At 54.4% G+C, this 24,373-nt stretch overlaps 1 protein-coding gene across 5 annotated transcripts in view; it reads right to left on the reverse strand.

The window, feature by feature from the left end:
• abhd4 (abhydrolase domain containing 4, N-acyl phospholipase B) overlaps positions 1-22,902 on the reverse strand; it is a 52,491-nt gene extending 29,589 nt beyond the window's left edge. Inside the window, exons 1-6 of one of the 5 annotated variants that reach the window (XM_041175411.1) lie at positions 22,806-22,902; positions 10,720-10,808; positions 6,500-6,875; positions 5,666-5,820; positions 3,861-3,972; positions 1-68 (exon numbers count right to left, since the gene is read on the reverse strand). The exon at positions 1-68 is cut by the window's left edge and continues 119 nt beyond it. In XM_041175411.1, the coding sequence (XP_041031345.1) occupies positions 1-68; positions 3,861-3,972; positions 5,666-5,820; positions 6,500-6,875; positions 10,720-10,808; positions 22,806-22,870 (865 nt within the window). In that variant the 5' untranslated portion in view covers positions 22,871-22,902. Of the gene's footprint in view, positions 69-3,860; positions 3,973-5,665; positions 5,821-6,499; positions 6,876-10,719; positions 10,809-15,552; positions 15,755-15,928; positions 15,982-16,494; positions 16,514-22,553; positions 22,665-22,805 lie in introns of those variants that run through there. The other 4 variants (XM_041175414.1, XM_041175415.1, XM_041175413.1 and 1 more) reach the window with 4 other exon arrangements.
• Between the last annotated feature and the right edge of the window lie 1,471 nt (positions 22,903-24,373).

Below are 24,373 nucleotides of genomic sequence, written 5' to 3' on the forward strand. Positions count from 1 at the left end.
TCCTCCCCAGCATTGGTCGCTTGGCCCAACCGAAGGACTCTGACAGCACCTTGAAAGCTGCTTCACCACTGTTGGTGGGGAGGAGAGGGGTGAGGAGGGGAGGGAGAGGGGTGAGGAGGGGAGGGAGAGGGGTGAGGAGGGGAGGGAGAGGGGGAGGAGGAGGACAGGGAGAGGGGGAGGACAGGGGGAGGAGGAGGACAGGGGGAGGAGGAGGACAGGGGGAGGAGGAGGACAGGGGGAGGAGGAGGACAGGGGGAGGAGGAGGACAGGGGGAGGAGGAGGACAGGGGGAGGAGGAGGACAGGGGGAGGAGGAGGACGGGGGAGGAGGAGGACAGGGGGAGGAGGAGGACAGGGGGAGGAGGAGGACAGGGGGAGGAGGAGGACAGGGGGAGGAGGAGGAGGACAGGGGGAGGAGGAGGACAGGGGGAGGAGGAGGACAGGGGGAGCGGAGGACAGGGGGAGCGGAGGACAGGGGGAGCGGAGGACAGGGGGAGCGGAGGACAGGGGGAGGAGGAGGACAGGGGGAGGAGGAGGACAGGGGGAGGAGGAGGACAGGGGGAGGAGGAGGACAGGGGGAGGAGGAGGACAGGGGAGGAGGAGGACAGGGGGAGGAGGAGGACAGGGGGAGGAGGAGGACAGGGGGAGGAGGAGGACGGGGGAGGAGGAGGACAGGGGGAGAGGAGGACAGGGGGAGAGGAGGACAGGGGGAGAGGAGGACAAGGGGAGAGGAGGACAAGGGGAGAGGAGGACAGGGGGAGAGGAGGACAGGGGGAGAGGAGGACAGGGGGAGAGGAGGACAGGGGGAGAGGAGGACAGGGGGAGAGGAGGACAGGGGGAGAGGAGGACAGGGGGAGAGGAGGACAGGGGGAGAGGAGGACAGGGGGAGAGGAGGACAGGGGGAGAGGAGGACAGGGGGAGAGGAGGACAGGGGGAGGAGGGGGGGGAGAGGAGGACAGGGGGAGGAGGGGGGGAAGAGGAGGACAGGGGGAGGAGGGGAGGGAGAGGAGGGGAGGGAGAGGAGGAGAGGGAGAGGAGGAGAGGAGGGGAGGAGAGGAGGAGAGGAGGGGAGGAGAGGAGGAGAGGAGGGGAGGAGAGGAGGAGAGGAGGGGAGAGGAGGAGAGGGGCGAGGAGGGGAGGGAGAGGAGAGGAGGGGGGAGAGGAGGGGAGGGAAGGGAGTTGGAGGGAGAGGAGGGGAGAGGAGAGGAGAGGGGAGGGGAGAGGAGGGGGAGGGAAGGGAGGGGGAGGGAGAGGAGGGGAGGGGAGTTGAGGAGAGGGGAGGGGAGGGGAGTTGAGGAGAGGGGAGGGGAGTGGAGTTGAGGGGAGGGCAGGGGAGGGGAGGGGAGGGGAGGGGAGTTGAGAGGGGAGGGGAGGGGAGTTGAGGAGAGGGGAGGGGAGGGGACGCGAGGGTAGGGGAGGGGAGTTGAGCAGAGGGGATTTGAGGAGAGGGGAGTTGAGTTGAGGAGAGGGGAGTTGAGTTGAGGAGAGGGGAGTTGAGTTGAGGAGAGGGGAGTTGAGTTGAGGAGAGGGGAGTTGAGGAGAGGGGAGTTGAGGAGAGGGGAGTTGAGGAGAGGGGAGTTGAGGAGAGGGGAGTTGAGGAGAGGGGAGTTGAGGAGAGGGGAGTGAGGAGAGGGGAGTGAGGAGAGGGGAGTTGAGGAGAGGGGAGTTGAGGAGAGGGGAGTTGAGGAGAGGGGAGTTGAGGAGAGAGCTGTTTAGTGTGTTGATGTGGGTCATGTGTCAGACAGCTTCACAGAATGATTAAACGTCTCCCCTGTTCCCCCCTCCTCCCCTGCCCCTTCTCCCTCATGACACCCTGGCTGTGCGGTCGTTTCCACGGGCATCCCACTCTCGGATTATATCCAGACTATTCGCCCAGAGAAGGCATCACAGCACTCGACCTCAGGACTCTTGTTTACAGCAGTGGTCGCTCAGTCAAAATTCAATCCCCGCCCCAGCCCACATCCCACCCCACCCCATCCAAACAATCAACGGAGTTGGTGCACAGTAAGACCCCAAGGTGATCCTGAGACCACCCAGGGCGAGATTCTGATCTGTTATGGCAGTCGTCAATACATGATTCATGCCAAGGGTCAGCGCTTGCTTTCTCTCTCTCAGAGGGTCAGTACCGAGGGAGAGCTACAGTGTCGGAGAGTCAGTGCTGAGGGAGAGCCACACTGTCAAAGGGTCAGTGCCAAGGGAGAGTGGCAGTGTCGGCGGGTCAGTGCTGAGGGAGAGCCGCGCTGTTGGAGGGTCAGTGCCGAGGGAGCGCCGCCCTGTCAGAGGGTCAGTGCTGAGGGAGAGCCGCGCTGTCAGAGGGTCAGTGCCGAGGGAGCGCCGCCCTGTCAGAGGGTCAGTGCTGAGGGAGAGCCGCGCTGTCGGAGGGTCAGTGCCGAGGGAGCGCCGCCCTGTCAGAGGGTCAGTGCCGAGGGAGCGCCGTACTGTCGGAGGGTCAGTGCTGAAGGAGAGCCGCACTGTCGGAGGGTCAGTGCTGAAGGAGAGCCGCACTGTCGGAGGGTCAGTGCTGAAGGAGAGCCGCACTGTCGGAGGGTCAGTGCTGAAGGAGAGCCGCACTGTCGGAGGGTCAGTGCTGAGGGAGAGAGGCACTGTCGGAGGGTCAGTGCTGGGGGAGAGCCGCACTGTCGGAGAGCCGCACTGTCGGAGGGTCAGTGCTGAGGGAGAGCCGCACTGTCGGAGGGTCAGTGCTGAGGGAGAGCCGCACTGTCGGAGGGTCAGTGCTGAGGGAGAGCCGCACTGTCGGAGGGTCAGTGCTGAGGGAGAGCCGCACTGTCGGAGGGTCAGTGCTGAGGGAGAGCCGCACTGTCGGAGGGTCAGTGCTGAGGGAGAGCCGCACTGTCGGAGGGTCAGTGCTGAGGGAGAGCCGCACTGTCGGAGGGTCAGTGCTGAGGGAGAGCCGCACTGTCGGAGGGTCAGTGCTGAGGGAGAGCCGCACTGTCGGAGGGTCAGTGCTGAGGGAGAGCCGCACTGTCGGAAGGTCAGTGCTGAGGGAGAGCCGCACTGTCGGAGGGTCAGTGCTGAGGGAGAGCCGCACTGTCGGAGGGTCAGTGCTGAGGGAGAGCCGCACTGTCGGAGGGTCAGTGCTGGGGGAGAGCCGCACTGTCGGAGGGTCAGTGCTGGGGGAGAGCCGCACTGTCGGAGGGTCAGTGCTGAGGGAGAGCCGCACTGTCGGAGGATCAGTGCTGGGGGAGAGCCGCACTGTTGGAGGGGGCTGTCTTTAAGGGTGAGACACTAGACCGCGCTGCCCCTTCTCGTCTCCGATGATGGTGTAAGTTCCCACAGTGAAAGCCGAAGGAAGTGGAGGTGGCAGGGAGCAGGGCTTCCCCCTCCCCCTTCCCTCCCTGCCTCCCCCCCATTCCCCACCCCTGCTCCTTCCCCCTCCACCCATCCCCCCATTTCCCCACCCCCCCGGGGGCCCTGGGGACTAACGACACCAACAATGTTCTCTGGTCACCGTCACATTGCTGCTGCTGCTGCTGGGATCTTGCTGTGCGCAAATTGGACGCCCGCCCACATGGCCATCATCATGGCGGCGACCACCCATCGGCCCACGTTTCATTGGACCGTGCCGGGCCTGAGCGAGGCGGTGCAGCAGAAGCTTACCAGCGTAGCATGAGGGCCATTCAGCCCATCGAGCCTGTGCTGGCTCACTGACTGATATTGATGTCCTCGTGCCATCACCCTGCCCTTTCCCCCCTGACCCCCTCCACCCAACCACGAGTTGGTTCTATTCAAATCTGCAGCCATCAGGGCCTGTACCCCTCCTCCACTCCCTCCCCTCCTCCACTCCCGCCCCTCCTCCCCCATCCTCCCCACCCCCACCAACCCAGCAGCATCGACATCTCACCTCGGGCTCTGAGCATTGCAGTGATAAACATACTCTAATATCGTGTCATCCTGGAAGAACCTCTCGTACTTCTGCTTGAGGTCCGGTCGAAAGCGCTGGACGAGGGAAGGGCCTGTGGAGGGCGACACTGAGTCATTAACTGCGGAGACGACTCAACTCGCTGTGGGTAAAATAAGGATGCTCCCCGGCTGCCCAGTGTACGTTGAGGACGCTCCCTTTACAGCCCAGTGCACGTTGAGGACGCTCCCTTACCGCCCAGTGTACGTTGAGGACGCTCCCTTACCGCCCAGTGTACGTTGAGGACGCTCCCTGACTGCCCAGTGTACGTTGAGGACGCTCCCTTACCGCCCAGTGTACGTTGAGGACGCTCCCTTACCGCCCAGTGTACGTTGAGGACGCTCCCTTACCGCCCAGTGTACGTTGAGGACGCTCCCTTACCGCCCAGTGTACGTTGAGGACGCTCCCTTACCGCCCAGTGTACGTTGAGGACGCTCCCTTACCGCCCAGTGTACGTTGAGGACGCTCCCTTACCGCCCAGTGTACGTTGAGGACGCTCCCTTACCGCCCAGTGTACGTTGAGGACGCTCCCTTACCGCCCAGTGTACGTTGAGGACGCTCCCTTACCGCCCAGTGTACGTTGAGGACGCTCCCTTACCGCCCAGTGTACGTTGAGGACGCTCCCTTACCGCCCAGTGTACGTTGAGGACGCTCCCTTACCGCCCAGTGTACGTTGAGGACGCTCCCTTACCGCCCAGTGTACGTTGAGGAAGCTCCCTTACCGCCCAGTGTACGTTGAGGACGCTCCCTTACCGCCCAGTGTACGTTGAGGACGCTCCCTTACCGCCCAGTGTACGTTGAGGACGCTCCCTTACCGCCCAGTGTACGTTGAGGACGCTCCCTTACCGCCCAGTGTACGTTGAGGACGCTCCCTTACCGCCCAGTGTACGTTGAGGACGCTCCCTTACCGCCCAGTGTACGTTGAGGACGCTCCCTTACCGCCCAGTGTACGTTGAGGACGCTCCCTTACCGCCCAGTGTACGTTGAGGACGCTCCTTTACCGCCCAGTGTACGTTGAGGACCCTCCCTTACCGCCCAGTGTACGTTGAGGACGCTCCCTTACTGCCCAGTGTACGTTGAGGACGCTCCCTTTACAGCCCAGTGCACATTGAGGATGCTCCCTTAGTGCCCAGTGTACACTGAGGATGCTCCCTTACTGCCCAGTGTACATTGAGGATGCTCCCTTACTGCCCAGTGTACATTGAGGACGCTCCCTTACTGCCCAGTGTACATTGAGGATGCTCCCTTACCACCCAGTGTACGTTGAGGACGCTCCCTTACCGCCCAGTGTACGTTGAGGACGCTCCCTTACCGCCCAGTGTACGTTGAGGACGCTCCCTTACCGCCCAGTGTACGTTGAGGACCCTCCCTTACCGCCCAGTGTACATTGAGGACACTCCCTTTACAGCCCAGTGCACATTGAGGATGCTCCCTTAGTGCCCAGTGTACACTGAGGATGCTCCCTTACTGCCCAGTGTACATTGAGGATGCTCCCTTACTGCCCAGTGTACATTGAGGACACTCCCTTTACAGCCCAGTGCACATTGAGGATGCTCCCTTAGTGCCCAGTGTACACTGAGGATGCTCCCTTACTGCCCAGTGTACATTGAGGATGCTCCCTTACTGCCCAGTGTACATTGAGGACACTCCCTTACTGCCCAGTGTACATTGAGGATGCTCCCTTACCACCCAGTGTACTTTGAGGACGCTCCCTTACTGCCCAGTGTACAATGAGGACTCTCGCTCACCCCAGGGTCCCGCTGCCCTCAGCACAGCCAGAAAGTTGAAACGACCCAGAATGGTGGCAGCAGCTTTCACCCACATTGGTGGCTTCCAGCTCTCTGATAGGTCGGCTGGTCGCTCGGGGAAACCCCAGGGATCGACAAGGATGAGATGTTTCACTCTGTAATCCAAAGAATAATCAATTTACCTGGTAGCCTTTGACCTCAGCCTTCGCTCCCCTTTGACCTCTTCACCATCCCACTCCCCCTTGACCTCCCTCCTCGCCTTTGACCTCCCCACCTCCCCTTTGACCTCTCCAGGTCAGACTCTCCCCCTTTGACCGCCTCGCCCCTGCCATCTCGTCACCCACTCGCGCTCCACCTTTGACCCCTTTGCCCCAACTCCCCTTTGACCTAACTCTCCTTTGACCTCTTCAGCCACCCACTGCCCTTTGACCCCTTCATCCTGCCTCCCCTTTGACCTCTCCACTTCAGACTCTCCCCCTTTGACCGCCTCGCCCCTGCCATCTCGTCACCCACTTGCACTCCACTCTTGACCTTTTAGCCCCAACTCCCCTTTACCCTAACTCTCCTTTGACCTCTTCAGCGACCCACTGCCCTTTGACCCCCTTCATCCCAACTCCCCTTTGACTGAGTCCTCCTTTGACCTCTTTGACACCCACTCATTCCGCACCCCCCCCCCCCCCACACCCCCTTTGACCCCCTTCACCCACCCACTCCCCTTTGGCCACCCCTCAAACGTACCCTCCCCTTCCTGCCCTTTGACCTCAGCCTCGCAGCCCCCACCCCCCCCCCCCCCCAAACAACCCTCCACCCTGCCCTTTGACCTCTTGCCCTCACCTCTCAGGGTGTTTGATGGTGTAACTGGCGGCCAGAAAGCCTCCGAGGCTGTGGCCCAGCAGGATCATGCTGGGCAGGCCCAGCTGGGCCCTCCACTCCTCGATGGAGCTCACAAATTCAGCCTCCACGGCCTCGGGATCCCCGGGGAAGGGGGGACGCGAGCTCCGGCCAAAGCCCAGCAGGTCGAAGGCGTAGACTGGCTGTCGGCGGCTCAGGGGCTCCAGGTTCTGCACCCAGAGCCCCAGGCCCCCCCCAAAGCCGTGAACCAGCACCAGGGGCGTCCTCCGGGCCAGGGTCTCGGGGCTCAGCGCCAACGTCCAGATCCGGTGGTTGCTTGGCAACGAGACGTAGCGAGACTCGAACCGTGTCTTGATACCTGGAAGGTGGAGTGGGGTGGGGGTTTGGGGGGTGGGTTTTGGTACAGAACACACGATGGAGAGAGGTTAGCGAGCAAACAGTGTGTGGGTCAGTGCGAGAGAGGGAGGGAGCGGGGAGAGAGAGGGAGGGAGGGAAAGGGAAGGGAAGGGAGGGAAAGTGGAGGGAGGGTGGGAGGGAAAGGGAAGGGGAGGAGGGAGGGAGGGAGGGAGGGAGGGGGGGAAAGGGAAGGGGAGGAGGGAGGGAAAGGGAAGGGGAGGAGGGAGGGAAAGGGAAGGGGAGGAGGGAGGGAAAGGGAAGGGAAGGGAGGGAGGGAGGGGGGGAAAGGGGAGGGGGGGAAAGGGAAGGGGAGGAGGGAGGGAAAGGGTGGGGGAGGAGGGAGGGAAAGGGTGGGGGAGGAGGGAGGGAAAGGGGAGGGTGGTAGGGAGGGGGGAGAGAGAGGGAGGGAGGGAATGGGGAGGGAGGGAGGGAAAGGGAGGGGGAGGAGGGAGAGAAAGGGAGGGGGAGGAGGGAGGGAAAGGGAGGGGGAGGAGGGAGGGAAAGGGAGGGGGAGGAGGGAGAGAAAGGGTGGGGGAGGAGGGAGGGAAAGGGTGGGGGAGGAGGGAGGGAAAGGGAGGGGGAGGAGGGAGAGAAAGGGAGGGGGAGGAGGGAGAGAAAGGTAGGGGGAGGAGGGAGAGAAAGGGAGGGGGAGGAGGGAGAGAAAGGGAGGGGGAGGAGGGAGGGAAAGGGTGGGGGAGGAGGGATGGAAAGGGGAGGGTGGTAGGGAGGGGGGAGAGAGAGGGAGGGAGGGAAATGGAAGGGAGGGAGGGAGGGAATGGGGAGGGAGGGAGGGAAAGGGAAGGGGAGGAGGGAGGGAAAGGGAGGGGGAGGAGGGAGGGAAAGGGAGGGGGAGGAGGGAGGGAAAGGGAGGGGGAGGAGGGAGGGAAAGGGTGGAGAGGAGGGGAGGGAGGGAAAGGGTGGGGGAGGAGGGGAGGGTGGGAAAGGGTGGGGGAGGAGGGAGGGAAAGGGAGGGGGAGGAGGGGAGGGAGGGAAAGGGTGGGGGAGGAGGGAGGGAGGGAAAGGGGATGGAGGGAAAGGGGAGGGAGGGAAAGGGGAGGGAGGGAAAGGAGAGGGAGGGAGGGAAAGGAGAGGGAGGGAGGGAAAGGGGAGGGAGGGAGGGAAAGGGGAGGGAGGGAGGGAAAGGGGAGGGAGGGAGGGAAAGGGGAGGGAGGGGAGGAGGGAGGGAAAGGGGAGGGAGGGGAGGTGGGAGGGAAAGGGTGGGGGAGGAGGGAGAGGAAGGGTGGGGGAGGAGGGAGGTAGGGAGGAGTGAGGAGGAGGTAGGGAGGAGGGAGGGTTGAGGGAGGAGGGAGGAGGGGGGAGGGGGGAGGGGGGAGGGGGGAGGGGGGAGGGGGGAGGGGGGAGGGGGGAGGGGGGAGGGGGGAGGGGGGAGGGGGGGAGGGAGGGAAAGGGAGGAGAGGGAGGGATAGAGAGGGAGGAGGAGGATGGAGGAAAGGGGAGGGGGAGTAGGAGGACAGAGGGGGAGGAGAGAGAAAGAGGGCTAGAGAGAGGGAAGGACGGAGAAGAGGGAGGGGATATGGGGGAGAGTGAGGGAGAGAACGAGGGAGGGAAGTTGAGGAGGAAAGGAGGTTGAGGAGGGATGGAGGGGAAGAGAGAGGGAGGGAAGGGGAGGAGAGAGGGAGGTAGGGGAAGGAGAGAGGGGGAGGGATGAGGGAGGATGAGAGGGACTGGGAGAAGAGAGGGAAAGAGGGGAGGAGGGAGGAAGGAGGGAGGGGGCAGAATGAGGGAGGGGTTGTGAGGGCAGAATGAAGGAGGGAGGGGAGGAGTGAGGGAGGGAAGGGGAGGACAAGGGAATTGAGGGAGGGAGTGAGGGAGGGAGGGGAGGAGCTAGGGAGAGGGAGGTGAGAAGGGAGTGAAGTAGGGAGGGAGGGAGGGACAAGGAGGAGTTAGGGTGAGGTGGTTGAGGGGGACTGAAGGACAAAGGGGGAGGAGTTAGGGAGAGGCGGGTGAGGGGAAGTGAAGTAGGGACGGAGGGAGCGGGGAGGAGTTAGGGAGAGGAGGGTGAGGGGGAGTGAAGGAGGAAGGGTGAGGGGCAGTGAAGGAGGGAGGGGGAGTGAAGGAGGGAGGGGGAGTGAAGGAGGGAGGGGGAGTGAAGGAGGGAGGGGGAGTGAAGGAGGGAGGGGGAGTGAAGGAGGGAGGGGGAGTGAAGGAGGGAGGGGGAGTGAAGGAGGGAGGGGGAGTGAAGGAGGGAGGGGGAGTGAAGGAGGGAGGGGGAGTGAAGGAGGGAGGGGGAGGAGTTAGGGAGAGGCAGCTGAGGGGGAGTGAAGTAGGGAGGGAGGGAGGGGGAGTGAAGTAGGGAGGGAGGGAGGGGGAGGAGTTAGGGAGAGGCGGGTGAGGGGAAGTGAAGTAGGGATGGAGGGAGCAGGCAGGAGTTAGGGAGAGGAGGGTGAGGGGGTTTAAGGATGAAGGGAGAGGAGTTAGAGAGAGGAGGGTGAGGGGGAGTGAAGGAGGAAGGGTGAGGGGGAGTGAAGGAGGAAGGGGGAGTGAAGGAGGGAGGGGGAGTGAAGGAGGGAGGGGGAGCAGTTAGGGAGAGGGGGTGAGGGGGAGTGAAGGAGGGAGGGAGGGAGGGAGGGAGGGAGGGAGGGAGGAAGGGAGCAGGGAGGAGTTAGGGAGAGGCGGGTGAGGGGGAGTGAAGTAGGAAGGGAGGGAGGGGAAGAGTTGGGAGAGGCAGCTGAGGGGGAGTGAAGGAGGGAGGGAGGGGGAGGAGTTAGGGAGAGGCGGGTGAGGGGGAGTGAAGGAGGGAGGGAGGGAGTGAAGGAGGGAGGGAGGGAGGGAGCAGGGAGGAGTTAGGGAGAGGCGGGTGAGGGGGAGTGAAGTAGGAAGGGAGGGAGGGGAGGAGTTGGGAGAGGCAGCTGAGGGGGAGTGAAGTAGGGAGGGGAGGAGTTGGGAGAGGTGGGTGAGAGGGAGTTATGTAGGGAGGGAGGGAGCGGGGAGCAGTTAGGGAGAGGCGGGTGAGGGGGAGTGAAGGAGGAAGGGAGGGACTTAGGGAGAGGCAGGTGAGAGGGAGTGAAGGAAGAAGGGGGAGGTGTTAGGGAGAGGAGGGTGAGGGGGAGTGAAGTAGGAAGGGACGGAGCAGGGAGGAGTTAGGGAGAGGCAGGTGAGGGGAATGAAGGAGGGAGGGGGAGGAGTTAGGGAGAGGCGGCTGAGGGGGAGTGAAGTAGGAAGGGAGGGAGGGGGAGGAGTTAGGGAGAGGCGGGTGAGGGGCAGTGAAGTAGGAAAGGAGGGAGGGGGAGGAGTTAGGGAGAGGCGGCTGAGGGGGAGTGAAGTAGGAAGGGAGGGGGAGGAGTTAGGGAGAGGCAAGTGAGAGGGAGTGAAGTAGGGAGGGAGGGAGGGGGAGGAGTTAGGGAGAGGGAGGTGAGAGGGAGTGAAATAGGGAGGGAGGGAGTGAAATAGGGAGGGAGGGAGTGAAATAGGGAGGGAGGGAGTGAAATAGGGAGGGAGGGAGGGAGTGAAATAGGGAGGGAGGGAGGGAGGGAGGGAGTGAAATAAGGAGGGAGGGAGGGAGAGGAGTTAGGAATCGGCAGGTGAGAGGGAGTGAAATAGGAAGGGAGGGAGCGGGGAGGAGTTAGGAAGAGGAAAGTGAGGGGGAGTGAAGGAAGAAGGGAGAGAGTTAGGGAGAGGCAGGTGAGAGGGAGTGAAGTAGGAAGGGAGTGAGCGGGGAGGAGTTAGGAAGAGGAGGGTGAGGGATAGTGAAGGAGGAAGGGAGGGAGTTAGGGAGAGGCAGGTGAGAGGGAGTGAAGTAGGAAGGGAGGGAGCGGGGAGGAGTGAATGCCCTTCTGTGACATTACCTGCCAGGATTCGCCCCTCAACTGTCTTCAGCTGGGCCATGGAGGTGGGGCACCAAACAGGGAACCAGCTGGAGAACCAGCCCTGGGTCCTAATGGAGAGATAGACAAGGAGAACCTGGTAACTACAGAGATCAGGGGTGGACCGAGTGGCTGTACTCACACTGACCAGCCAGAGATCTGAGACTGAGGGCAGCATGGGAGAAAGGGAGGGGGAACAGAGGGAGACACCCTCCCTATCCTTGTACCCTCCTCCAGTCCCTACAACCCTCCCTATCTGTGTAACCTCCTCCAGTCCCTACAACCCTCCCTATCTGTGTAACCTCCTCCAGCCCCTACACCCCTCCCAATCACTGTAACCTCCTCCAGCCCCCTACAACCCTCGCTATCTCTGTAACCTCCTCCAGCCCCTTCAACCCTCCCTATCTCTGTAACCTCCTCCAGCCCCTACACCCCTCCCTATCTCTGTAACCTCCTCCAGCCCCCTACAACCCTCCCTATCTCTGTAACCTCCTCCAGCCCCCTACAACCCTCCCTATCTCTGTAACCTCCTCCAGCCCCTACACCCCTCCCTATCTCTGTAACCTCCTCCAGCCCCAACACCCCTCCCTATCTCTGTAACCTCCTCCAGCCCCAACACCCCTCCCTATCTCTGTAACCTCCTCCAGCCCCTACACCCCTCCCTATCTCTGTAATCTCCTCCAGCCCCCTACAACCCTCCCTATCTCTGTAACCTCCTCCAGCCCCCTACACCCCTCCCTATCTCTGTAACCTCCTTCAGTCCCTACAACCCTCCCTATGTTTGTTACCTCCTCCAGTCCCTACAACCCTCCCTATGCCTGTAACCTCCTCCAGTCTCTACAACCCTCCCTATCTCTGTAACCTCCTCCAGCCCCCCACACCCCTCCCTATACCTGTAACCTCCTTCAGTCCCTACAAACCTCCTCATCTCTATAACCTCCTCCAGTCCCTACAGCACTCCCTATCTCTGTAACCTCCTCCAGCCCCTACAACACTCCCTATGTCTGTTACCTCCTCCAGTCCCTTCAACCCTCCCTATATCTGTAAACCCCTCCAGCACCAACAACCCTCCCTATCCATGTAACCTGCTCCTGCCCCTACCACCTTACCTATCTCTGTAACCTCCTCCAGCCACTATACCCCTCCCTGTCTCTGTAACCTCCTCCAGCCTCTAGAACCCTCCCTATCTCTGTAACCTCCTCCAGCCACTACATCCCTCCCTATCTCTGTAACCTCCTCCAGTCCCTACACCCCTCGCTATCTCTGGAACCTCCTCGGCTCCTACAATCCTCTCTATCCCTGTAACCTCCTCCAGCCTCCTACAAGTATCCCTATCTTTGTAACCTCCTCCAGCCCCAACCCTCCCTATCCCTGCAACCTCCTCCAGCCCCTACAACCCTATCTCTGTAAGCTTATCCAGTCCCTACAACCCGCCCTATCTCTGTAACCTCCTCCAGCCCCTACAATCCTCCCTATCTCTGTAACCTCCTTCAGTCCCTACAACCCTCCCTATGTCTGTTACCACCTCCAGTCCCTTACACCCTCCCTATCTGTGTAACCCCCCCAGCATCCTCAACCCTCCCTATCCAATGTAACCTGCTCCTACCCCTACCACCTTCCCTATCTCTGTAACCTCCTCCAGTCCCTACAACTCTCCTTATCCCTGTAACCTCCTCCAGTCCCTACATCCCTCCCTATCTCTGTAACCCCATCCAACCCTGCCTATCTCTATAACCTCTCCAGCCTCTACAACCCTCCCTATATCTGTAACCCCCTCCAGCTCCTACAATCCTCCCTGTGTAACCTCCTCCAGTCCCTACAGCCCACCCTATCTCTGTAACCTCCTCCAACCCCCTACACCTGTCCCTATATCTGTAACCACCTCCAGCACCTACATCCCTCCTTATCTCTGTAACCTCCTCCAGCCCCTACACTCCTCCCTAGCTTTGTAACCTCCTCCAGCCCCTACACTCCTCCCTATCTCTGTAACCTCCTCCAGCCCCTACACCCCTCCCTATCCCTGTAACCTCGTCCTGTCTCTACACCCCTCCCTATCCCTGTAACCTCCTCTAGTCCCTGCAACCCTCCCTATCTCTGTAACCCCATCCAACCCTCCCTATCTCTGTAACCTCCTCCATTCCCTACAACCCTCCCTATCGCTGTAAACTTCTCAGTCCCTACAACTCTCCCTATCCCTGTATCCTCCTCCAGTCCCTACAGCCCACCATATCTCTGTAACCTCCTCCAGCCCCTACACCCCTCCCTATCTCTGCAACCTCCTCCAACCCCCTACACCCATCCCTATCTCTGTAACCACCTCCAGCCCCTACATCCCTCCCTATCTCTGTAACCTCCTCCAGTCCCTACACCCCTCGCTATCTCTGGAACCTCCTCGGCTCCTACAACCCTCCCTATCCCTGTAACCTCCTCCAGCCCCTACAACCCTATCTCTGTAAGCTTATCCAGTCCCTACAACCCGCCCTATCCCTGTAACCTCCTCCAGCCCCTTCACCCATTGCTATCTCTGGAACCTCCTCCAACCCCTACAATCCTCCCTAACTCTGTAACTTCCTCCAGCCTCCTACAAGCATCCCTATCTCTGTAATCTCCTCCAGCCCCAACCCTCCCTATCCCTGTAACCTCCTCCAGCCCCTACAACCCTATCTCTATAAGCTTATCCAGTCCCTACAACCCTCCCTATCTCTGTAACCCCCTCCAACACCTACAACTCTCCCTATCCATGTAACCTGCTCCTACCCCACCACCTTCCCTATCTCTGTAACCTCCTCCAGTCCTACACCCCTCCCTATCTCTGTAACCTCCTCCAGTCCCTACAACCCTCCCCATCTCTGTAACCCCCTCCAGTCCCTACAACCCTCGCCATCTCTGTAACCCCCTCCAGTCCCTACAATCCTCACTATCTGTGTAACCTCCTCCAGTCCCTACATCCCTCCCTATCTCTGTAACCTCCTCCAACCCCTTCAACCCTCCCTATCTCTGTAACCTCCTCCAACCCTCCCTATCTCTGTAACCTCCTCCAGCCCCCTACACCCCTCCCTATCTCTGTAACCTCCTTCAGTCCCTACAACCCTCCCTATGTTTGTTACCTCCTCCAGTCCCTACAACCTTCCCTATGTCTGACCTCCTCCAGTCCCTACAACCCTCCCGATCTCTGTAACCTCCTCCAGTGCCTACAACCCTATTTCTGTAACCTCCTCCAGCTCCTACAACCCTCCCTATCTTCGTAACCTCCTCCAGCCCCCCACACCCCTCCCTATACCTGTAACCTCCTTCAGTCCCTACAAACCTCCCCATCTCTATAACCTCCTCCAGTCCCTACAGCACTCCCTATCTCTGTAACCTCCTCCAGCCCCTTCAACATTCACTATCAGAGAAATCCATCAGGAATTGCTGCTCCTCATCAATACACTGCTGGAAAGTTAAACCAGGACAGCATCAGATTTAACTGATGCCCCCTCATGCGGATCAGCAGCCTGGCCTCACACATGCACCTTCGGTGATAGGTGTCAGTGTCTTGATGGTGGGGAAATGGATTAGTCAAATTGGACACACTAACACAATTGCAGCTCCTTTGGGACAGATTGACTAGTTGCCAAGGCTGTCTGGAACTTTCCAGAAACTTCTCTGCTTCTCCAAATGTCTCTATAAACAGGGCCTCAGACATAGCTTTATATAAAAAAACCCCCAACTTCCATGCCCACATACAATTAAAACAGCCAAGGGGGAAGTGAAAGAAAGAGAGAGAGAGAGGAACAGAAACTAAACAGGGTAACAACCTCAAAAAGAATTAGCCCACAAACCGACACTTCAACAAGAAATCAGCACAAAGCCAGAAATAAAATGTAATAAAAACCCAATGGGAAAGTGACAAGGCTTAGACATGAAATGTACATTTATTGCTAAGGGAATAGAGTATAAAAATAGGGAAGTGTTGTTGCAACTGTACAAGGCATTGGTGAGACCGCACCTGGAGTACTGTGCACAGTTTTGGGCCCCTTACTTGAGGAAGGATGTAGCTGCATTGGAGGCGGTTCAGAGGAGGTTCACTAGATTGATTCCAGAGATGCGGGGCTTGTCTTATGAGGAGAGATTGAGCAGTTTAGGCCTATACTCGCTAAAGTTTAGAAGGATGAGAGGAGATCTAATTGAGGTTTATAAGATGCTAAAGGGGATAGACAAAGTAGACGTGGAGCAGATGGTTCCCCCTTGTGAGGCATTCTAGAACGAGAGGCCATAGTTTTAAGCTAAGGGGTGGTAGATTTAAATCAGAGGTGAGGAGGGATTACTTTTCTCAAAGGGTCGTGAATCTGTGGAATTCACTACCTCAGAGAGCAGTGGATGCCGGGACGATGAATAAATTTAAGGAGGAGATAGACAGATTTTTAATTAGTAAGGGGTTGAAAGGTTATAGGTAGAGGGCAGGAAATTGGAGTTGAGGCCGAAATGAGATCAGCCATGATCGTATTGAATGGTGGGGCAGGCTTGAAGGGCTGAATTAGCTACTCCTGCTCCTAGTTCTTATGCTCTTAATGTTCTTATGAAAATTACAGGAAATGAACATGAATCTGACAGGCCATTGACATGAAATGGACATGAATCTGACAGGAAATCAACATTAAATGGACACAAACCTGACAGGTCATTGACATGAAAAGGACACATCTGACAGGCCACTGACATGAAATCGACAGGGCGAGGGAAGGGGCCGAGACGGACTTTGCCTGCTACTCCCGGATGGATTGGGGATTGGGAAAGCAGCCGGGGAGGTGGACTGGGGCAGGAGTTGAAACTCACTCTTGTTCGGTGTCCTCTTCCATCCCACCTCCGCCTTTCATCAGGAGAGTCCCCCGGTGCTTGGAACTCGAACACACAAATGTAACAATGGAAAAGAATCCCGAGACACAATGTATCAATGGAATAGAATCCCGAGGCTACAATGTAACAATGAATTAGAACCCTGAGACACAAAGCAACAAGGGAATGGAACTTTCACAAGTCAGCTGACCCGACTTGCTGAATTAATCAGGGGGGCGGGGCCACGAGTCAGTTCCTGCTTTGTAAAGGTGGACATTTCTGACGGTCAAATCCTATTTGGAAAAGTGTTGAATTTGGATATTTCATGGATAGGAGACACATTGATTCAAACCATATCTTTTTTAATACAAGTTACCAGGTTAAGAAAAGGGCAGCCGCAAAACTCATCTCCTCTTGAGGTGCAGGGCGGACTGGTAAACAGGGAGAGAATTATAGAGAGAGAGAGAGAGAGAGACAGTTACATAAAGAGGAAGTGAGATATAAATAGAGAGGGAGTTAGCGTTATATATAAAGAGAGAGTTATAGAGAGAAAGCTAAAAAGTTTTTAAATTTATATAGAGAGAGCGTTATAGAGAGAATGCTAGAGTTTTATAAAATAGTTAGAGAGAAAGTTAGAGTTTTTATATATAAATATAGAGAGAGAGTTATAGAGAGAAAGTTATATAGAGAGTTATAAGGAGAAAGTTAGAGATGTACTATAGAGAGAGTTATATATATGTATTGAGAGAGAAAGGTAAAGAGAATTAGAGAGAGTTATATGTAGAGAGAGTTATAGAAAGTTAGAGTTATATATATTGTGTGCATAGAGAAAGCTTAAGGGAATTATAGAGAGAGAGAGTTATATATTGAGAGAGTTATAGAGAGAGGCAGAATTATAGAGAGACTTACAGAGAGAGAGAGAAGAATATGTGTTATACATACTTAGAGATGGCTACGGAGATAGTGGATGCATTGATGATCATCTTCCAAAATTCTATAGATCCTGGAATGGTTCCTGAAGATTGGAAGATAGCAAATGTCACCCCACTAATTAAGAAGGGAGGGAGAGAGAATACAGGGAACTACAGACCTGTTAACCTTGACATCAGTAGCAGGGAAAATGCTGGAATGTATTATAAAGGATGTGATAAATGGACACTTGGATAATCAGGATCTGACCGGACACGGATTTGCGAATGGGGAATCGCGCTCCACAAAGCTGTCGGAGTTTTTTTCAAGGGTGTTACTCACAGAATCAGTAAAGGGGACGTAGTGTCCTCATGACCCTTCAACAGAACTAGGTAAAAATAGGAAAGGGGTGAAATATAAGCTGGTTTAAGGGGTGGGGGGCGTTGTTGGGACAAGAAGCCAGTAATAGGTGGAGATAACCAAAAGATGTCACAGACAAAAGGACAAAGAGGTGTTGAAGGTGATGATATTATCTAAGGAATGTGCTAATAAAGAGTAGAAAGCAGGACAAGCAAAGTACAGATAGCCCTAGTGGGGTTGGGATGGGTTGGGCGAATCGGAACAGGTTAAAAGGTAGAGATAAAACAATGGGTGGAAATACATTTAAAAATAATGGAAGTAGGTGGGAAAAGAAAAATCTATATAAATTATTGGAAAAAACAAAGAGGGGGAAGAAACATAAAGGGGGTGGGGATGGAGGAGAGAGTTCATGATCTAAAATTGTTGAACTCAATATTCAGTCCAGAAGGCTGTAAAGTGCCTAGTCGGAAGATGAGGTGCTGTTCCTCTAGTTTGCGTTGAGCTTCACTGGAACAATGCAGCAAGCCAAGGACAGACTTGTGGGCAAGAGAGCAGGGTGCAGTGTTAAAATGGCAAGCGACAGGAAGGTTTGGGTAATGCTTGCAGACAGATCGCAGGTGTTCTGCAAAGCGGTCACCCAGTCTGCGTTTGGTCTCTCCAATGTAGAGGAAACCACATTGGGAGCAGCGAATACAGTAGACTAAATTGAGGGAAGTGCAGTGAAATGCTGCTTCACTTGAAATGAGTGTTTGGGCCCTTGGATGGTGAGGAGAGAGGAAGTGAAGGGGCAGGTGTTACATCTTCTGCAGTTTCATGGGAAGGTGCCATAGGTGGGGGTTGAGGAGTAGGGGGTGATGGAGGAGTGGACCAGGTGTCATAGAGGGAATGATCCCTGAGAAATGCCGCCAGAGGGGTGAAGGGAAGATGAGTTTGGTGGTGGCATCATGCTGGAGTAGGCAGAAATGACGGAGGATGATCCTTTGAATGCGGAGGCTGGTGGGGTAATAAGTGAGGACAAGGGGGACCCTATCATGTTTCTGGGAAGGAGGAGAAGGCGTGAGGGCAGATGCACGGGAGATGGGCCGGACATGGTTGAAGGCCCTGTCAACGACCGTGAGTGGAAAACCTGGGTTAAGGAAGAAGGAGGACATGTCAGAGGAACTGTTTTTGAAAGTAGCATCATCGGAACAGATGCGATGGAGGTGAAGAAACTGAGAGAATGGGATGGAGTCCTTACAGGAAGCAGGGTGTGAGGAGCTGTAGTCGAGGTAGCTGTGGGAGTCGGTAGGTTTGTAATGGATATTGGTGGACAGTCTATCACCAGAGATTGAGACAGAGAGGTCAAGGAAGGGAAGGGAAGTGTGAGAGATGGACCATGTGAAAATGATGGAGGGGTGGAAATTGGAAGCAAAATTAATAAATTTTTCCAAAGTCCCGACGAGAGCATGAAGCAGCACCAAAGTAATCATCGATGTACCGGAGAAAGAGTTGTGGGAGGGGGCTGGAGTTGGACTGGAACGAGGAATGTTCCACATATCCCAAAAAGAGACAGGCCCATGCGGGTACTCTGAATCCCTCTGGATTCTTACCTTCGCTTGATCTTTTCATTGAGAACTGTCGGCGCGACATTAGCCGTCTCAATTTCTCTGCTCCTCTCACCCATTCTAACCTGTGTCTCTCTGAACTTACTGCACTCCGTTCTATCAGGTCCAACCCCAACATTGTCATCAAACCTGCTGACAAGGGTGGTGCTGTTGTTGTCTGGCGCACTGACCTCTACCTCGCGGAGGCTGAGCGTCAACTCACAGACACTTCCTCCTACCTCTCCCTGGACCATGACCCCAACACTGACCATTAAGCCATTGTTTCCAGGACTGTCACTGACCTCATCTCCTCTGGAGATCTTTCTTTCACAGTTTCCAACCTGATAGTCTCCCAACCTCGGACGGCCCACTTCTACCTCCTACTCAAAATCCACAAACAGGACTGTCCCAGCAGACCGATCATGTCAGCCTGTTCCTGCCCCATGGAACTCATTCCTCGTGATCTTGACTCCTTTCTCTCTCCCCTTGTCCAGTCCCTTCCCACCTACATCCATGATTCCTCTGACACCTTACGTCACATCAACAAGAGATAAAAACAAAAACAAAAAACTGCGGATGCTGGAAATCCAAAACAAAAACAAAATTACCTGGAAAAACTCAGCAGGTCTGGCAGCATCGGCGGAGAAGAAAAGTGTTGACGTTTTGAGTCCTCATGACCCTTCGACAGAACTAGGTGAATCCCAGGAAGGATTGAAATATAAAACAAAAACAGAATTACCTGGAAAAACTCAGCAGGTCTGGCAGCATCGGCGGAGAAGAAAAGAGTTGATGTTTCGAGTCCTCATGACCCTTCGACAGAACTTGCGTTCGAGTCCAAGAAAGAGTTGAAAATATAAGCTGGTTTAAGGGTTGGGGGGAGTGTTGGGTGGGGGGAAGGGAGGGAAGTGGAGGGGGGTGGTGTGGTTGTAGGCAAAAGCAGTGATAGAAGCAGATCATCAAAAGATGTCACAGACGGCAGAACAAAAGAACACATAGGTGTCGAAGTTGGTGATATTATCTAAACGAATGTGCTAATTAAGAATGGATGGTAGGGCACTCAAGGTATAGCTCTAGTGGGGGTGGGGGAAGCATAAGATTTTTAAAAATATTTAAAAATAATGGAAATAGGTGGGAAAAAGAAAAATCTATATAATTAATGGAAAAAAAAAGGAAGGGGGAAGAAACAGAAGGGGGGTGGGGATGGAGGAGGGAGGTCAAGACCTAAAGTTGTTGAATTCAATATTCAGTCCGGAAGGCTGTAAAGTGCCTAGTCGGAAGATGAGGTGTTGTTCCTCCAGTTTGCGTTGGGCTTCACTGGAACAATGCAGCAGGCCAAGGACAGACATGTGGGCAAGAGAGCAAAGTGGAGTGTTAAAATGGCAAGCGACAGGGAGGTTTGGGTCATTCTTGCGGACAGACCGCAGGTGTTCTGCAAAGCGGTCGCCCAGTTTACGTTTGGTCTCTCCAATGTAGAGGAGACCGCATTGGGAGAAATGAATGCAGTAGACTAAGTTGAGGGAAATGCAAGTGAAATGTTGCTTCACTTGAAAGGAGTGTTTGGGCCCTTGGATGGTGAGGAGAGAGGAAGTGAAGGGGCAGGTGTTACATCTTTTGCATGGGCATGGGGTAGTGCCATAGGTGGGGGTTGGGGAGTAGGGGGTGATGGAAGAGTGGACCAGGGTGTCCCGGAGGGAACGATCCCTACGGAATGCCGACAGTGGGGGTGAAGGGAAGATGTGTTTGGTGGTGGCATCATGCTGGAGTTGGCGGAAATGGCGGAGGATGATCCTTTGAATGCGGAGGCTGGTGGGGTGATAAGTGAGGACAAGGGGGACCCTATCATGTTTCTGGGAGGGAGGAGAAGGCGTGAGGGCGGATGCGCGGGAGATGGGCCGGACACGGTTGAGGGCCCTGTCAACGACCGTGGGTGAAAAACCTCGGTTAAGGAAGAAGGAGGACATGTCAGAGGAACTGTTTTGAAGGTAGCATCATCGGAACAGATGCAACGGAGGCGAAGGAACTGAGAGAATGGGATGGAGTCCTTACAGGAAGCGGGGTGTGAGGAGCTGTAGTCGAGGTAGCTGTGGGAGTCGGTAGGTTTGTAATGGATATTGGTGGACAGTCTATCACCAGAGATTGAGACAGCGAGGTCAAGGAAGGGAAGGAAAGTGTCAGAGATGGACCACGTGAAAATGATGGAGGGGTAGAGATTGGGAGCAAAATTAATAAATTTTTCCAAGTCCCGACGAGAGCATGAAGCAGCACCGAAGTAATCATCGATGTACCGGAGATAGAGTTGTGGAAGGGGGCCGGAATAGGACTGGAACAAGGAATGTTCCACATACCCCATAAAGAGACAGGCATAGCTGGGGCCCATGCGGGTACCCATAGCCACACCTTTTATTTGGAGGAAGTGAGAGGAGTTGAAGGAGAAATTGTTCAGTGTGAGAACAAGTTCAGCCAGACGGAGGAGAGTAGTGGTGGATGGGGATTGTTCGGGCCTCTGTTCGAGGAAGAAGCTAAGGGCCCTCAGACCATCCTGGTGGGGGATGGAGGTGTAGAGGGATTGGACGTCCATGGTGAAGAGGAAGCGGTTGGTGCCTCTTGTCCTCACTTATCACCCCACCAGCCTCCGCATTCAAAGGATCATCCTCCGCCATTTCCGCCAAATCCAGCATGACACATCTTCCCTTCACCCCCCCGGCGGCATTTCACAGGGATCGTTCCCTCCGGGACACTCTGGTCCACTCCTCCATCACTCCCTACTCCTCAATCCCCTCCCAAGGCACCTTCCCATGCAACTCCACAAGGTGCAACACCTGCCCCTTTACTTCCTCTCTCCTCACCGTGCAAGGGCCCAAACACTCCTTTCAAGTGAAGCAGCATTTCACTTGCACTTCCCCCAACTTCAGTCTGCTGAATTCGTTGCTCCCAATGTGGTTTCCTCTACATTGGAGAGACCAGACGCAGACTGGGTGACCACTTTGCTGAACACCTTCGGTCTGTCCGCAAGCATTACCCAGACCTCCTTGTCGCTTGCCATTTTAACACTCCACCCTGCTCTCTTGCCTACATGTCCATCCTTGGCTTGCTGCATTGTTCCAGTGAAGCTCAACGCAAACTGGAGGAACAGCACCTCATCTTCCGACTAGGGACTTTACAGCCTTCTGGACTGAATATTGAATTCAACAATTTTAGATCATGAACTCTCTCCTCCATCCCCACCCCCTTTCCGTTTCTTCCCCCTTCCTTTTGTTTTTTCCAATAATTTATATAGATTTTTCTTTTCCCACCTATTTCCATTATTTTTAAATGTATTTCCATCCATTTTTTTTATCTCTACCTTTTAACCTTTTTTGATTCCTTCACCCCCCACCCCCACTAGGGCTATCTGTACCTTGCTTGTCCTGCTTTCTACTCTTAATTAGCACATTCCTTAGATAATATCACCATCTTCAACACCTCTTTGTCCTTTTGTCTGTGACATCTTTTGGTTACCTCCACCTATCACTGGCCCTCTATCCAACTCTACCCCCCCCCCCCCCCCTTTAAACCACCTTATATTTCACCCCTTTCCTATTTTTACTTAGTTCTGTTGAAGGGTCATGAGGACTCCAAACGCCAACTGTGCTCTCCTCCGCCGCTGCTGCCAGACCTGCTGAGTTTTGCTATGTATTTCTGTTTCTGTTTTTGTTCTGGATTTGCAGCATCCCCACCCAGTTCTTTGCTTTGATGTTATGATAGCAGCAAGTGAAGCCTGGGGACCGATCCCCTTTGTCTTTGAGCTCAGACACAGACCCTGGTGCACTGGTCCCTCGCTGTTTAATCTGCCTGAGTTTGCCCGCTCCCAGAGGCAGCTCATTGTCCCGCCCTCAACCCTGGGGAGCTCACCCAGAAGCCCCCAGCCGATAACCACCCCCCCCAACCCCCACCCCGCGCCCTTCCCTTCCCTTCCCGCTGATTGACCGGCCGGCCGGCGTGAGATTGTGTTCAGAGGCCGATCGCCGGCGGGTCTGGTGCGCGCTTCCCGTCTCCGGGTGGTGGAGGGGGGTGAGGGGGAGGGCAGGCGGAAGTTCAGGCCTTGGGCTTTCAGAAGGCTCCTGATAAAGGAGGTTAAGAAATAAAAGCAAAAAACAGAAACAGAAATACCTGGGAAAACTCAGCAGGTCTGGCAGCATCGGTGGAAGAGAGAACACAATTGATGTCCCGAGTCTTCATGACCCTTCTTGGGGGATATAATAGTCGCATCGGGGAGGCGATAGCGTAGTGGTATGGTTGCTGGGGCTAGCAAACCTCGGAGTGGGGGGGGGGGGGGAACCCGAGTTCACAATCCCATGGAAGCCAAATAGTGGATGTTTGAATTGAATAAAAATGTGGGGAGGCAGTTTATCCCCATCTCACCTCGAGAAAGTGAACAACTTAGGGGACATCACCCACGGAGTGGTCATAACAAACTGGGGACACATCTGGCAGGCTGAGTGGCCTCCTGTTGCTCCTATGTTCCGAGGAAGTTAAAGATAGAAAGTGAAGTGACAGATTAATAGGCAGAGAGAGGACGAGAGAAAGTTATATATTTATAGAAAGAGAATTATATACAGAGAGAGTTATATATATTTATAGAAAGAGAGCGTTATACAAGAGAGGGTTATACAGAGAGAATGATATATATAGTTATAGAGAGAGAGTTATATATAAAGAGAGGGTTATACAGAGAGAGTTGCAAATATTTTTATGGAGAGAGTTATATATAAAGAGAGGGTTATACAGAGAGTTATAAATATATTGATAGAGAGGGAAATAGTTACATACAAAATGAGGGTTACACAGAGAGCGTTATATACATATTTACCGAGAGAGAGCGTTATATACAAAGAGAGGCTTATACAGAGAGTTAAATATATATCTATAGAGAGAGTCATATACAAAGAGAGGATAAGAAAGAGAGAGTTATATATATATTTATAGAGAGAGAGTTATATACAAAGAAAGGGTTAAACAGAGAGAGAGTTATATAAATATTTATAGAGAGAGGGAGTTATATACAAAGAGAGGTATACACAGAGAGAGAGAGGGAGTTTTATGTATATATATATATATATATATTGATAGAGAGAGAGAGATGTCCAAAGAGAGGGTTACGCAGAGAGAGTAATATATATTTATAGAGAGAGGGAGTTATATACAAAGAGAGGTTTACATAGAGACTGTGATATATATATTTATATATAGAGAGAGAATTATATATAAAGAGAGGGTAAGGCAGAGAGAGTTATATATATATTTATAGAAGGAGAGTAATATAGAAAGAGAGGGTTACACAGAGAGAGTTTTATATATATTTATAGAGAGTTATATACAAAGAAAGGGTTACACAGAGAGAATTGCATAAATGTTTATAGAGAGAAAGTTATATTCAAATGGAGCGTTATACAGACAGATTTATATATATATTTATAGAGAGAGAGAGTTATATACCAAGAGAGGGTTATACAGACAGAGTTATATATATGTATGTATAGAGAGAGAGTTATATACAAAGAGAGGGTTACACAGAGAGAGTAATATATATATTTATAAAGAGAGAGAGATAGTTATATACAAACAGGGGTTATACAGAGAGAGTGATATATATTTTTATAGAGAGAGAGTTATATACAAAGGGAGGCTTATACAGAGTGAGTTACATATATATTTATAGACAGAGAGAGAAAGTTATATACAAAGAGATGGTTCCACAGAGAGAGTTATATATATGTTAATAGAGAGAGAGAGTTATATACACAGAGAGTTTCTCAGAGAGAGTTATATATATATTTATAGAGTGAGAAAGAGAGTTATATACAAAGAGTGGGTTACATGGAGAGATTGATATATTTATATGTATAGAGAAAGAGAGAGTTATATACAAACAGTGGGTTATACAGAGAGATTTACATATATACTTATGGAGAGAGAGAGAGAGTTACATA

The sequence above is a fragment of the Carcharodon carcharias genome, chromosome 27, assembly GCF_017639515.1.
Source record: "Carcharodon carcharias isolate sCarCar2 chromosome 27, sCarCar2.pri, whole genome shotgun sequence".
Taxonomy (NCBI): domain Eukaryota; kingdom Metazoa; phylum Chordata; class Chondrichthyes; order Lamniformes; family Lamnidae; genus Carcharodon; species Carcharodon carcharias.